Source organism: Xenopus tropicalis, chromosome 6 (assembly GCF_000004195.4).
Source record: "Xenopus tropicalis strain Nigerian chromosome 6, UCB_Xtro_10.0, whole genome shotgun sequence".
NCBI classification, from domain to species: Eukaryota; Metazoa; Chordata; class Amphibia; order Anura; family Pipidae; genus Xenopus; species Xenopus tropicalis.
Window position 1 is genome coordinate 70,313,782 of NC_030682.2, and position 17,074 is coordinate 70,330,855.

The 17,074-nt window shown below is 36.5% G+C and overlaps 1 protein-coding gene across 12 annotated transcripts in view; it reads right to left on the reverse strand.

Moving 5' to 3' along the window:
- The window catches only part of ctnnd2 (catenin delta 2), a 494,372-nt gene that overhangs the window by 104,635 nt on the left and 372,663 nt on the right, over positions 1–17,074 (reverse strand). For all 12 annotated transcript variants that reach the window (XM_031903685.1, XM_031903679.1, XM_031903678.1 and 9 more), the window contains one exon: positions 4,130–4,343. In XM_031903685.1, coding sequence (XP_031759545.1) covers positions 4,130–4,343 — 214 coding nt within the window. The remainder of the gene's footprint in view (positions 1–4,129; positions 4,344–17,074) is intronic.

The following is a 17,074-nucleotide window of genomic DNA, read 5'->3' on the forward strand; positions in this document are numbered from 1 at the left end:
TAGAAAATGCTCTCCTCAGAATGAAGTCTAGCACTGCACCTGCTGCCTTGGCCACTTGTCTTGTCTGTACCCCTCATCCAAAATCCTGACCTTGCACTAAACCCCCCTACCATTTTAAACTTATACCACAATCTGAGAAAGGCAGGGTCAGCAAGAGGAGGTTGCAGCAAAAAAGTTTAGAAATACATCTACACACAGTGATAAACTGTTTATAGTAAATAAATGGCCATGTAAATATTGCCCTTATTTTCTGGTCCCAGAAGAGAAATAGTTACTTTAAATTTATCCAGCATTCAGGTATAGAGCTCCCATCCTATCTGCATGACTTTTCTGCATCTCCTTTTGGAGAAAGAGAAATCTCTTCCACCTGTTGACTATGCCTATTAGAGTAAAAACCCCTGTTTTTTTTTTTTTTTTTAGAAGACATTTATATAATTATAATGAAATAAAGAAATAAAATATACAAAACATTTCTACAAAAGTCATAAACTTTAGAATATTGACAAATCTGATTTGAAAACACAAAAATACTTGTATCTGCTGTTATTTATTTCAGTTAAAATAAACCAATTCTCTTATTCTCATAGCAGAAATTAAAAAAAGTTATGTAATTAGCATAAAGTATGTTTGGTTTTTATTCTGTATACAATACAACCTAAATGTCTAAACGAAAACATAGATTTTGTTTAATTTTGTTTAATTATTTTTCATTTGTTTCTAAAGTTCCTATTTCAATACATGTAAATATTTAGCAGCCCACATATGTTACACAAGGGGCCAGATTCATCAAAGTACAAGTTCGAATCACGAAATGGGTAAAATTCGGATTAGATATGATAATTTATGATGATTGAAAATTTCACGAAAACGCGTATGAAAAAATCATAATAGTCACGATAATATCATATTGGCGATCCGAAAGTCACAAAATTTTTGTATCCGGACGATCATAAATGGAGGAAAAACATTTCTGACTTTGATCCTTCTGTGCATGATTTTGGAAGCCCCCACAGGACTAAATGGCACTCTGCAGCTCCAACCTGGCCCAAGGAAAGTCAAGATACTGAAGCTTGAATGAATCCGAAACCTTCGTGCTCGTTGCAACAAATACGATTTTGTCGCAAGGTACGAAAAAGACATGCAAATTAACGGAAAAATCACAGAAAATACGCACAGTTCTATAAATGAGAAAAAATAGGATTTTTTTGTATTCAGATTCAATCGTACTTTGATAAATGTGGCCCAAGGTGTTTTATATTCCTGTTCTAAGTTGACTGAAATAAATTGAGCATTTTCTGGTGTGGTCAAGCAGTCACATTGTTAGACCCTAGCATATAAAATACAAAGTGAATGTATTTTAAGATATAGGTAGTTTGCCGTTGGTTTAAGAAGAATAAGCACACTTTTTTATGCTTTTGGTACAGGTATAGGACCTATTATCTGGAATGTTCAGGACCTCAAGTTTTCTGTAATTTGGATCACCAGACTAAAAATTATTTAAACATTAAATAATCCAAATAGGAGTGCTTGCCACCAATATAGATTCATGCAGCTTAGTTAGGATCAAGTACAATGTACGGTTTTATACAGAGAAAAAGAAAATCAATGTTTAAAATTTCCAGATCTGACTATCCATACATGTACTATTTTTAAGAAAAGTCATTTGCTGACTTAAATTAGTTTTATGCTGTGTTTCTTACTTTGTTTTCTAGAAAGCTCCTGTGAAACTCCCAGCCACCAACACTGGAATACTCTCCTGCTCTCTCAGTAGCCTCCAGGCCAGTTCATGTAGCAGACATTATGCAGTGCCTGCATTTCCTTCAATGATGGCAAAAAAGGAGAGCAGAGGGTGGCATGGAGCTTCACAGGAGCTTTCTAGAAGTAAGAAGCAAAGCCTGAACTTGATTTAGGTCAGAGATTTACTATTTTTCAGATAGTACAACATTTCTGATAATTTATTCAGGAAAGTTTCTTGTTTTCAAGTTTAGGAGCTAATATTCAGTTTTCTGAATTGGGCTATTTGTCCCATTTAAGAACTTCTGGTCTCTGGGTCTTGGGAATCAGCAGAAAGCATTATCAAGTACAGTGCATGATGCAATTTCATGACTATTATTAAGTGGTTATAGTTATAGGACCCATTATCCAGAATGCTCGGGACCAAGGGTATTCCGGATAAGGGGTCTTTCCGTAATTTGGATCTACATACCTTTAGTCTACTAAAATATTAATAAAACATTCATAAGGCCCAATAGGATTGCTTTGCATCCAATAAGGTTTATTTATATCTTACAAGGTACTGTTTTATTACTACAGACAAAAAGGAAATCAGTTTTAAAATTCTGAATTATTTGAATTAAATGGAGTCTATGGGAGACGGGCTTTCTGTAATTCGTAGCTTTCTGGATAACGGGTTTCCGGATAAGAGATCCCATACCTGTATAATTATAATTATGGAAAATCATACTTAGCTATATGTTGTACAATATAGGAAGAGGTATTAATATCAAAATGCAGAAGGTTTTAGCACTGCTTTATGGGTCTGCCCTTGAATATTATGCCTAGTTCTTATGGTGTTTTATACGAAAGACTAAGAATAAGCTAGTATATAAAAAGGATTATAAAAGTTGATCTATAAAAAGGATTATGTATAGTCAATAAAACAAAATGTTGCAAACTCATTGTGACTTTAACAGTACAACAGTAAGGGGCCGATTTACTAATCCACGAACGGATCGAAAGCGTCCGAATGCATTTTTTCGTAATGATCGGTATTTTGCGATTTTTTCATCGCCGTTGCGACTTTTTCGTAAATTGACGCGACTTTTTAGTAGCCGTTACGACTTGCGCGAATTGTCGTGACTTTTTCGTAGCCGTTGCGAAAAAATCGGAAAGGTTTGCCCGCCGTTTACTAGCGCTCAATACGAAAAAGTCGCGACAATTCGCGCAAGTTGTAATGGCTACGAAAAAGTCGCAACAATTCACGAAAAAGTCGCAACGGCGACGAAAAAATCGCAAAAAATACGAAACAGTCGCAAAATGTTCGTTTCCAATCCGATTTTTTCCCATTCGGGATTCGTGGATTAGTAAATCAGCCCCTAAGAGTCAGTGTATAAATTATTTGATATACATTTTCTGTGGCTAATTGTCGTGTAGCTTTGCCACAAGATCCATCTGGTAGATCGCCATAATCCAGTTAATAAACTGTCTGTATTGAATATTGCTACTGTTTCAGACTAAATTTAAAATAATTTTCTTAAATCTGATCATTATCTGGTATGGGAAAGCCTAATATACTGTGTTCTCTGGTACAACGATCAATATTTGCTGGAGTACCCTATATGTTACTGACTTGATTTTTGAAAGGGAATAGTAGAGATGCACTGAATCTACTTCTTTCTGATTCAGCCAAATCCTGAGTAATCTACAAAGGATTTGGCTGAATTATATGGTCTAAAGTCCCGTGGTTTAAGGGTTTGAATTGGGTTTACCTAAGCACTTGGATCTCTCCAAATCCTGCCCAAAAAAAGCTAGAATTAGGCCAAGTTAAATCCAGCATTCTGTACATCCCTAGGCATTTGTCACTATACTACCTAGTTATCCCTAAAGGCTGAGGTAGGAATAAATATGTAAAGGTTAATTAGAATACAGTTGCACCTGGGTAGTTTAGGTAGAGGGGATTTTTACTTAGAGTACAGTAGGAGGTTATATGTATCCATTTATAATTTTGTTTTTTAATGGTAACTACATATTTTTCTTTATTTCCCTTTAATTGGTGGCTCCAGGAACAATAAATATCTGTTAAAAGTCACATATATGGGTTTGCGTTTCAAGAGGGACTAGAAGATTATTTGGTTTCATTCTCTTTATCATAGAACATTTATACAATATACATAATTTCGGAGCATGAGGTTCGATTGCATGCCATGCCTTTTGTGGAAAAAGTGCCTTTCAGGAATGCTGTATACAGTGTACAGCCAACAAAAATAAACAAAGTTATACATGTCACATATTAATTGATGCCTCAGTGTATCTATTCTGCATTTGTAAGATGGATTAATTGATCTCCTTATATCTTTCTATATCTTCCTACTTCCACTTATAAAGAAAAAAAAAGAAAAACAAATCAAACCTGTCACAAGTTCTCGTATTTCCAAATCTGTTGTTTTACGTAGAAGCCGAACTAATGCTGGAATACCCCCACAGTTTTTTAGGGCAATTTTATTATCATCATTGGCTTTGCCATAAACTAAGTTCCTCAATGCTCCACAGGCGCTGCGATGAACTTCTGTCATTCGATGATCCAGCAGATCTACCAATAACTGAATTCCACCTTGTCTTCTTATCTACAAATACAAATTTTAAATAATTTATTTATAACTGTTTAGCTTATTTATTTATTTGTTTGCATTGTATCTTTATACACAATATATAGTGCCATTGTATAATTCTGCAATAATATATATCTAAAAACAAAAGACCGTCTACTGAATTGCATCATAGAACAACAACAAAATGCTTGGCTAACATTTTTATTCCTTTAGTATACTCACAAGCCAGAACCACCCACTGGGAAAACTTGAGTTTGAGTTTTTGGAGAAAAATACGTAAGAATATTTTTTGAAAACTTGAATAACACTTATATACATATATCCATGTTTATTTCATATCAATGCAAACTTTTTCATGCTCATATGTTTTCTAGTGTTCTTAAAGGAGAAGGAAAGGCTAATAAAGAGTTAATCTCAAGCTCCAGGCATAAATTCAGTTCTCTTAATAGTGCCCTTAAGTCTCTCCATATTTCTCCTGTTCAGATGATCAGAAGCCTCATAAGAAAAAAAAACGCAGAGCTCTGTAAAGAAAATTCCCATAATGCCACGCTCCTGCACCAAGACCGGTGTACATGCCCAGTGTGTAAGACTATGAGGAAGCTTTCTGCTGGTTGGCTCAGATTCACATTCCTAAGTGGGGGGATGGAGTTTTTAGCATTCTTGAGGGAGGGGGAGCAGGAAAGTTGAGAGAGGAGAGAGCTGCGCAGCCTCTGGCACAGGAAAACAAAAAGACAACATCCTGTTTCTTTTGACAGAGAACTCAGTGCAGCATGCTTATGGCTGTATTTATGTAGACCTTTCTGATAAAGCTTACTTAGTTTTTACCTTTCCTTCTCCTTTAAGGCATTATGCTCTACAGCACTAAAAACTCACTGCACTGAAAGCAGATAAAAGCTAATGAAACAGAAAAATTGGGCATGTCCCTTGCATCCCCAGAAAATTCCAAGTAATGTTATCATGGGTGACAGTACAGATAATCATCTTTTGATGTTATGTTAAAAAAAAGAAGGATTATTTTGATCTCATTATTGTGTCTCCTTTTTATTGTAAATGTCATTGAACATGATGCATTAAAAACCTTGATGTAAGTGATATTAGTCTAAGAGCATCCCTTGCAATCTTTTCCTTGGCTTTTAAATTTGAAGCTCTTTCAGAAAAATGAAGGTGTAAGTATAATTTTAGTTGCATTAATGATTATTAAAATGATAATATATTATTACAATTTTATTAGACTGATAATGAAGGTAATTTTGATAATATCCTGTAGATTGTAAGCTCTTGCGAGTAGGGCCCTCTGATCCTATTGTTATTCTGTATACCCTTGTTTGTTAAACTTTTTAAGATCCCTGTTTGTTTAAATTTATTGTGAAGCACTGCATATGATGATGATGATGATATATAATCATGGATATATGGTGATGATGATAATATACAGACAACAATAACCAGAGCCTTGAATATGTATATCTTAAAGGTAGCAATACTTGTGCTTTACGTTATATACCACATTATTGCTACACAGTTCCTTAGATATTTGGATAGTGTTCAGTAATATAAACAACAAATACAATAATAATGCTACAAAATCTTGGCATGTGTTCCTGTTAAAATTGTTTTTAAAAACAATAATAGTAATTCTACAAAATCTTGGCATGAGTTCATGACATAACTTAATGTTCACCAGCTTCCTTCAAGTCTTTCATGTCTTTAATTTGCCCAAAATGGGCCATAATACCCAATTATGCCAATACCATAAAGAGACATAACTGAAAAGTTCAATGGTAGAACTTCCTGTCCGCAATTTTATGGAATGTGGATGTAAATTTGAACTCAAACTGTATATAAAACCCATGGCATTGATATTTGTGATGTTTGTGTAAGATAAAATGTAGCACAATTAAAGTATTGATTTGATTTTTAGAACTGCAAAAGCACCCACTAAATTAGAAAAGCCTTGCAATTAGGTGATTTGTAATAAAAGACCTATTTGCCCATTCTGAAGGGTCAGATCCTGTACTTTCCAAAAAAAACTATAAGGTTAGCTAATATACAAACTTTAGCAAATAAAAAGTTTCAGGTACTTGCCTAACTAGGCAATTTATTAAAACCAGAAAGCCCAATTAATGCCCTTTGTGCCATTGTCTTTATTATTGTAACTTAGGGGGGCATTTACTAACGTTTTTTGCAAAAAACTCACACATTTATTATTTGTCAAAACTGCGACAAATGCAAGAATAAAAATATGCCATCTAAAAGCTGTTGAGGTCATGTAGAAGTCAGTGGCAGCTGTCCTTTTTACAACTAGAAGATCTTTCTTTGCTTCATAGTTTTTGAGGTTTTGGGGTTTTTCTGACACTTTCATTTGTGCGACAATATGAAAAATTCAGGTTTTTTTGTGTTTCTTCTGTTTATTTCTTTGTGCTTTTTTTAAAAGGCTGTTTTAATAAATCACTTGGCATTTGTAGTTAAAAATAATCATGGTTTAAAAACCTCTAAAACCAGGAAAATGAGAGTGTTAATAAATGGGCCCGCTAGTATCATTTTCCTAGTGGGGTTTTATTCATTAATAAGTAAACTCTTGAGTGGTCATTACCAAAATCAATTTAATTCCACAATATTTTAAATATGTTCCTTTTAAATTAAAGTTTATTCATATAAAAAAACCTACACACATTGCAGCCCTGTTGGTTTTTTTTTAGTTATTTATGAATATTAGAGTAATAGGTTTAAAGGAGTAAAGGCAAGACCACATAAACCAATGTAGTGTAGAAAGGTATGAAGCAAAGAAATGGACAAAACAAAAGGCTATTTGAAGCAGTTAAAATTAAAACTATTATTGAAATCTTTTACTTGCAATGGCATAAAATGTATACCACTGTCAAAAAAACTTACATAGTGCCATTCAAGTGGATTCAAAATTTCTACATTCTGTTCAAATGAAGGGGAAAGAATGCGATGCTAGGAAACGCATGGCACCAGAGTGGCCTCGCTGTCTGGCAGAAAATGGTTAAAGGAGAAGGAAATGTACAATCACTGTGTGGTTCCAAAATGTTAGGCACCTCCCAGGCCATCTCCGAATTAAAAGCAGAGGTAGCTACATTAGGTGACCATACTGATAGACTCAGAACAACCACAGATGACCTGCTACAACACCCAACAATCCTTGAAGAGATGTGGTGCCATCTGAGATAGATTCATCACAGATGGCACCACATTCACCACACCCAAGGCCTTCTCTGGCATGGAGCACCATGTCTCTGAAACCACAGTGCAGCCACAGATCTCTGACTTTTCAGATTGAACTTCAACTTTTCAGATTGAACTGGTATTATGACATAGGAAATTCAAGCTTTCAGAATAAATACACCCTTCCCTATCACCATGATGAAAATAAGTTACGTTAAATACTTTACGTTAAATATGTTAAATGTTAATGGCCTGAACTCCCCAATTAAGTGTGCTCTATTATACCAAGAACTAAAGTTGTTGGGCCCTTTTATCTGTTTTCTACAAGAAACCATCATAAATCATCAAATCAACAATCATAAAAATAGTTATCCCTGGTATGTAAACCACAAAGAATTTCTGATATGCTACCATGCATCAGGCCCTAATAAAAAAGCAGGTGTGGCCTTTATATTTCATAAAACTATTCAATTTCGTATTATTGAATGCAACTTCCCTCAACGCTACAAACCTGATACAAACCTGATATTAGGGATATTAGCCGTTTTTTTCGTAATGATCAGTATTTTGCGATTTTTTCGTAAATTGTTGCGACTGTTTCGTAGCCGTTATGACTTTTTCGCAAATTGTCGTGACTTTTTCGTAGTGTTACGACTTGCGCAAATTGTCGCGACTTTTTTGTAGCCAGCGCGCCGAGTACGAAAGTTTCGGATTCATTCAAGCTTCGGTATCGTGACTTTCCTTGGGCCAGGTTGGAGCTGCAGAATGCCATTGAGTCCTATGGGAGGCTTCCAAAATCATGCTAAGTCTGAAAGTTTTGCCCGCCGTTTACGAGCGCTCAATACGAAAACGTCACGACAATATACGAGCAAATCGTAACGGCTACGAAAAAGTTGCGACAATTTACGAAAAAGTTGTAATGGCGACGAAAAAATCCCAAGAAATACGAAAAAGTCGCAAAATGTTCGTTTTCCAATCGGAATTTTTCCCATTCGGATTTGTGGGTTCGTAAATCAGCCCCTAGGTGTGGATTTCAACATGCTGCATTCCCCATCCAAGGACAAATAGGAAATTTAGGACCCTTTTATGGTCACATTACTAACAAGATTTTTGGATTATCCAAGATCCTACTGCTAAAGAATGTACACACTATTTACACACCCACAAAGTACACACCCGAATTGATAACCTTTTCTAATCATCCTCTTTGCCCTCTATCACACACACCACTAAAATACATTCTCATGGACCGATCACACACCAGTGGAACCATGTTTACATTCAAATACACAAATTTCCAACTATAAGGGAAAATCTTGCTAAACAACTGAAATAATATTTTGAGTCCAAGAAATCCTCTGTTGCCTCACAACACATATTTTGGGAGGCTCATAAAGCCATCATTAGAATGATGTGCACATTATATGCCTCCTCTCCTCTAAAGAAAAATAAAACTATCCAATATCAATGTATCATAAGAGATTTACAAAAAGCAATAAGACAACAATCATGATACTCAACAATTTGTAAACTTTCTAAGATTCTCCCTTAGAAATTTATTAAGGGGTCTTGAAATAGCAGATGCAGATAGTTAATAAAAAAATACAGGCAAATTTGCTATGAGAAAGCCAAGCACTTCATACCTCCAAACAATCTAAAGGTCTGATATGTTCACCCCAAGCTATAGCCACTGAATTTCAGCAATACTATTCTCAACTGTATAATCTCTTCCCTAAAGAAGAGAATAAGCAATCACTTTAGAAACAAAAGGAATTTCTTGTCAAAGCCAAAATCCCTAAAATAAGTGAGACAGCTTTTAAAAACTTAACAAACTAAGAGATGAGGAAGAACTGATAGAAGTGTTTAAAGACATACCCTTTAACAAAACACCTGGCCCATATGGGATACCTTATAGGTGTTATAAAACATTCAGAGACCCCTAACCTCCTAGCCCCTTATATGATACTGTTATTAAGCATTTGGTTAAAAGTCTTCCCAATTCCAGACACAGTGCTTAATCCCTTTATCACACTTTTCGCTAAGCCTGGCAAGGATCATATTTTATACTCTAGCTATTGTCTCATTGCCCTTCTAAACTCCACCAAAATTAGAATCACCAAATTATTGGCTTCTGGATTAAACCTCCCCTTGCCAAAACTAATCGATTCGGACCAAGAAGGCCTCATCTTGGGGAAGAAAGTGATAATATCCACAGGGCAAGAAATGTATTCGATTTTATAAATACAACCAAAATCCAAGCAAATATGTTATATGCTAAACATACTGGATTTTGAAGGCCCAATGATTACTGAATTACTGCATTACACTCATTATACTCCAGCACAAGTATGGCTCCCCAGGGCACTATCCAAGCCATTTCAGATACTTAATGGAATGAGGCAAGGATGCCCTCTATCCACTCTGCTGTTTGCTATTAGTATCAAACTATTAGCTGTAACTATACAGCATCTTGTGATGTACATTGTATAAAGATAAGAGATACAGTTTACAAAATCTGTCTGCAGGCCAACAACATTTTGGCATATAGCATTTTGGCACTCGCAATTTCAAATTTATTTCATTACTATACTGCGGCACAAATTAAATATGCCATGGACTGGACTTAACAAATCCCCGCAACTAAATGGGCACATTTGGAACTCTCCTACAGTCATGTAGAACATCTTGTATATCTATGGACCAATTGCAGACCACATCAATACCCTATTTTATTGAGTTCTACTCACCATATGTTACCATTGTTAAAAACAATGGCTAAACATAAACTATTACCACAAACATCACCAATGCTGCCAATCTGGGGAAACCCAGACTTCCCCACTGGCCTGGTCTATACACAAAAAGAGGCTTTACTTCTAAATGGCACTCATTACTGAATTTAATAAATCTAAATAGTTAACCTCGCTCTTATATGAGAAACTGGGAAAAAGACTTTCAATGAACTATCTAGATGCCAAAGAATGTGGGAAAACACAGCTAAAAGTCCCAATTGCATTACCATTATGAAAAATATATACAAGATACAAATGAGATGGTATAAACCGTTACTACTGCACAGGCTATTTCCCCATACTACTTCACCAATGTGCTGGAGAGCAGTCAAGCAGAAGAAACTATGTTACACATATTTTGGATATGTCCAACACTAACTCCATTTTGGGACACTGTATCTAGCTAAGCAGAGTTCTGCTTACAGAAATACAAAAAGATTATATTCTTACTGGGAGATAAAATCCCAAGACATAAAAATCAAGCCCAGAGATTGGCAAATTCAATTTTATCAGCTGCAATAAGTATAATAGCTGACAAATAAAAAACAATTAATCCCCCAACGGAACAAGAATTCCTCAATCAAATTAGATATACTAAATTTAATTAAGTGCTGTCTTGCATAAAAAAGAGCATTGACTCAAGGGATGAAAACATAATATTGACTCTTTATAAGTCTCTGGTAAGGCCTCACTTTGAGTATGCAGTGCAGTTTTGGGCTCCAGTTCTTAAGAAGGATATTAATGAGTGCAGAGACATGCAACTAAACTGGTAAGTGGGATGTAAACCATGAAGTTAGACTGTCAAGGTTGTGATTGTTTTCTCTGGAAAAAAAGCACTTGCGAGGTGACATGATTACTTTGTACAATTACATTAGAGGGGATTATAGACAGATAGGGGGTGTTCTTTTTTCCCATTAAAATGATCAGCACAGCAGAGGTCACTCCTTTAGATTAGAGGAATGGAACTTTCATTTGAAGCCGCGTAGGTGTTTTTTCTTGGTAAGGGCAGTGAGGTTGTGGAATAGATGTTGTGAATGCAGATTCTGTTAATGTCTTTAAAGGACATGGAAAGGCAAAGTCACTTGGGGGTGCCAAAATGTTAGGCACCCCAAAAATACTTTAATCGCCTACCTTTTACCCAGGGCTGGTGCCCCTGTTGGGAGAAAACAGCACCAGCCCGGGGTACCTGCAGCACTTCCTTCTTCCTGCTTTGCGAGCGCGCGCATGCGCAGTAGAGTGAAAAGTCGGCTTTTCACTCTACTGCGCATGCGCCGACCGCATAGTAACAGCTTAACGAAGCAGTAATTGTACAAGGCCATGGCATTAGAAATTTGATTAAACTCAAATATTTGTTTATTTATAAAAACATTTGAATATAAAAACTCAATTGAAATAAATTTAAGAAAAATGTGAATGCATAGAATTCGTATTCTACCTATCATTTTTAATGGGTCTATAAACTCTCAAAAAAGTAAGAAAACTTAAATTGAAAAACTACATAAATTTGCCTAAGACAACTCTCATTGACTTCTACATGAACTCACAAGCTTTCAGATGCTGTACTTTTACATTTGAATTTTTCAAAATTTCAGACTTTCAAGATTTTGAAACCATGTTTGGAATTCATGAGTTTTATCACAAAAAAATTTGAACTACGTCAAAAATTTGATTTTCAGTGTTATTAAATCTTCTTATTAAATCTTGTTATTAAATCTTGCTCAGGCAATCACAAAGGAAACCCTGTTTGAGTTCTAATCTAATCATGTGGGGTTTAATGTCAAAAGAAGCTCTGCAATTTTTGTAAGCTTTGTAACTTTGTAAGTTTTATTTTCTTTCCCAGGTATAGGCTAAGTAGATATGGAGTGACATCATGGTGCTCTGGTTGATACAACCTACAGTAATATAAACAGTGGAACCCCCATTTTAGTTTTTTTAGAGATCTAGAAATCTAGAAAAATGCAAAATCAGGGAAATGCATTAAAAAGTAGTGTAAAATGAGGGAAAACTTAAAATAAGGGGATGTAAAATTGAGGTTTTCCCAAGCTGCAAAATGGTTCTTATTTAAAGTATTTACAGAATCTGCTTTATTTGAAAATGTATTTCAAAACACTACTATTTTCTATAAAGATGAGTCTAAAGTAGACTGGACTCCCAGACAGACTGTATCACCAAAGTTACATGGTATGTAATATGGCATCATATTATTTGGTGTCATATACATGAAAAATGACTCCATAAAATCCATATGAAAACAGATATATCAGACAGTTAGTAGGGTGTTAAAAGGTCACTAATATAAGAATGTCAAAATAACTACTAATATATTATAATTGTGCACCTGCAAAAAAAACATTGGCAGTAACAGTCCTATTTTACATTACATGGGCATTCACCCTATAGATATATGATTGTTATTTGAGTCATGTTTATCTATAATTAAGTGATACCATCAATATATATTATAACATGTATCTGTTATGCAATGTGGGCCCTGTGGTCCTATAAAGAATGCAGACAAACCAAGAAGGAACAGAGGCAGTTTAACAAAGCACAGATGGCACTGTGAAGAAATAAACATCTGTCTAATGCAGAAACCATGTAGATGCAAATGCACTGCAAATGAAAAGGGCTACAAGGATACTATGAATCTAAAATCGCTGTTAAAACAGCACACATACAGCCTAATAATTTAGGGTCACATATCCAAACTTGCATATTGCTTGTTTCAGCCTTGTTCCGCACATATATGCAAACTCAACACAAATATGGTAGAACAGAGAAAGAAAGACACCAAATTTTCATAATATGGATCCTAAACATTCATAAAATAAATTGTGTAGTTTAGAAAGAAATGTGACATCTTGGACTTAGCTCCAAGTACATATTGTAACTAGAAAGGGAAGTTTGAGAACAAACTTCATATTGGGTTGAAAAACGTGAAGTCACTGAATGAAATCTGATCTGTTTTTGACTCCGCACACTTTTTCTAACCTTGGACCACAGTTATACAGTAAAAACCACTGTGCAAAGTTTGGGGGCAGCAATTTAAATTTCTCCACTGAAATTCAATGAGTGACATCTGATTGGTGGTTGGTGGCTCCGCCCACTTTTTCTAACCTGGAACAGCAGTTACCCAGTGACTAACTCTGCAAAGTTTAGGGACCCTAGGATTAATAATTAAAAAATGGCAGCAGTTTGAATTTAAACCAATAAAAGTCAAAAGGTAAATTGTGATTGGTGGTTGGTGGCCCCGTCCACTTTTTACCTTGAGTCAAAGTCACCCAGTGACAAACAGTGGGCACCCGGCATAATAGTGTGAGAATGACAGCATTTTAAACTTAAACCAATAAAATTCAATGTATGAAATCTGATTGGCTGTTAGTGGCCCAACCCACTTTTCCTATTTTTGAACTGCAGTCCCCCAGTGACAAACTTTGCAAAGTTTGGGGACTCAGGCATAATAATTGTGGGACTGACAGCATTTTACACTTCACCATTGAAAGTAAATACCGTAGGTGAAATGTGATTGGCTGTTGGTGGCTTGTCCACTTCTTCTAACTTTGAACCGCAAATACCCAATGACTAACTTTGAAAAGTTTAACAACCCTGGAATTAATATTAAAAAATAATGGCATCAGTTTAAATTTAAACCATTGAAATTTAATGGGTGGAAATGGATTGGCTGTTGGTGGCTCCACCTATTTTTTTTCTAACCCAGAATACATAGTCAGTGAGTGACTGACTGTGCCAAGTTTTAGAACCCTGACATAAAAAGTGTGAGAAAGGCAGCATTTTAAATGTAAACCAAAAAAATTCAATAGGTGAAGTCTAATTGGCTGTTGGTGGCTCCACCCACTCTTTAAAACTTAAAAATGCAGTCCTCTAATGACCCTGATGTTAATACTGTGAGAATGGCAGCAGGTTGAATTTCCCCATTGAAAATCAATAGTTAAAATCTGATTGCCTGTTGGTGGCTCCACCCACTTTTTCTAACTCTGAACCACAACTACCTGGTGACTAGCTCTGCAAAGTTTGGGGACCTTAGTATTAATATTTAAAGAATGGCAGCAGTTTAAATTTAAACATATGAAGTCTATAGGTGAAATCTGATTGGCTGTTGGCCCCACCCACTCTTTTAACGTAGTCACCCAGTGACAAACTGTGCAAAGTTTAGGGACCCTGACATTAAACATGTGAGAATGGCAACAGTAAACATTTCCCCACTAAAAACAATGAAAGAAATGTGATTGGCTTTTGGAGGCCCGCCCACTTTTTCTAACCTTCAGTATGTAGTCACCCGGTGACTGCCTGTTTAAAGTTTGGGAACCCTGGCATCAAACCAATAACATTCAATAGGTGAAATCGGATTGGCTGTTGGTGGCTCCACCCACTTTTCCAAAACTAAAACTGCAGTCCCCTTGTGACTAACTGTGAAAAAGTTTGGGGAGCCTGGTGTTAATACTGTGAGAATGGCAGCAGGTTGGATTTCCCCACTGAAAGTCAATAGGTAAAATCTGATTGGTTGTTGATGGCTCTTCCCACTTTTTCTAACCTTGAACTGCAGTTACCTGGTGCCTAACTTTGTAAAGTTTGGGGACCCTGATGTTATTACTGTGAGAATCAACATAAAGAAAAATCTTCAGCACACCACTTAAATACAGTACATGTTCTCAGAGGGTGACTTCCACGGCCGCTCCCAAGCCTTTTTTTCCATATATCTTTGCAGAGGGGAAGAAGCACACCAGTGTATCGGCAATGCCTTTAAATAATTTATTTGCAGAGACTCTGCAAATACATGATTTAAAGCAGTGCTGTCCAACTGGCGGCCCCCTCTGTGTGGCCCCCCACCTGTCTGGCTGCTTTGATTGGCTTACTCTTGTGTAAGCTTTAAATGGTATCAGTACTGTGATTAACTGCCCCCCCTGCATGGTTCTCACCTCAGATTCAGGCTGTAATCCCCCTGTATTGTTTAAATATGTAATCCCCTGTACAGTTCACAACTTTTAATCTCTGTATTGTTCACCCCCTGCAGTGTTCACACCTCAGGCTCAGGCTGTAATCACCCACATTGTTCCCCTGTTCACACCTCAGACACCCACAAATAATCCCTGCACATTACAAAAAGAACATATACTGAGGTGGTACTGCAATTAAAAAGTTTTTTAATATATAGTTATTTTGCAGACTGTAGGAGCAGTGCCAGCATTGTGTCACTGTATGCTGCCTGTGTGTGCCATAGGGCAGGAAGAGTATGGCACACACAGGCCAAGTATGGAACAAACCAGCATAGGCAGCATAGGGCAGGCAGAGTATGGCACACACAGGCAGGGTAGGGAAGGCAGAGTATGGCACATACAGGCAGGGTAGGGCAGGCAGAGTATGGCACACACAGGCAGGTTAGGGCAGGCAGAGTATGGCACACACAGGCAGGGTAGGGCAGGAAGAGTATGGCACACACAGGCAGGGTAGGGAAGGCAGAGTATGGCACACACAGGCAGGGTAGGGCAGGCAGAGTATGGAACACACAGGCAGGGTAGGGCAGGCAGAGTATGGCACACACAGGCAGGGTAGGGAAGAAAGAGTATGGCACACACAGGCAGGGTAGGGAAGGCAGAGTATGGCACACACAGGCAGGGTAGGGAAGGCAGAGTATGGCAGGTTTTTTGCTGTACTACAACCATTAATATGGGTATGGTCATGTGATAACACGGGTGTGGTTTCAAGTGGGTGCGGTTTCAAAAAGGGTAGTGGTCAGAACTGGCTTCCATTATCGGCCCTCCACCACGTAGGTCGCAAAAATTCCGGCCCTTGGTACCACAGAAGTTGGACAGCACTGATTTAAAGGCATTGCCAATACACTGGTGTGCTTCTTCCCCTCTGCAAAGATTACTGTGAGAACGGCAACAGGTTGGATCTCCGCCAAGTCAATAGGTAAAAAGACGGGGGGCCGGATTGCTTAGAAAAGCACAAGCAACCTGCTCCGCTATAGGGCAAAGAAGTGTGGAGAGTTTGGGTGTTGTACCCCTAAAACTGTAGGAGGAGTAAAATGAAAATGGGGGGGTGCTAAGAATAATAATAAGAAGCGGAAGAAGAAGAAGATAAAGTGAAGGAATAAGCTGAAGTCAAAGAACAGTGTGTTGGATTTTTCAACCCAACATAACTATAAAGGCCATTTATAATCATAGGTATGAATCATACACCATTACATTTATCTGTGCTATTTACCTACAGTATTTCCATTGAGATGATAATATTGTTACAGAAGAGACTCTAACTAAGGTTCTACTTATTAGTTATTTTTGTTAGGTGCTTAATGTATTAGTTTCAGATTTTCCACTTCTATTTTGTGGCTTGATTAATGTGTATTTGCCACATGTACTGGTTTGTGATATCACAACAATTAAAATACCTTGGTGGTTTTTAGAACTACTATTTTAGTTAAAATTATAATGAATTTCTTTTTAGGGTTCTTTCTATTTTGCTACTATACATTTTGTTCTGTTTTGTTACATAAAACTGTTAAATCTGAATCAACTTATTTAGTCTAAAAGTACAATTCTGTAATACAGAATTATGTGACATTTAAACAATTTAAACAAAACTAGAAATGTATTATGTAATTCTTTTATTTTTTTAATTGGCCTGTATTATATTTTGAGAGTATAGGAAATTTGCATTTCTTTAAAGTTTTTCTTTAATGACAAATGATTATCACTGCACAATTTATTGTTTAAAAAAAATTCTCTTGTTAATAATATTGATGCTCAG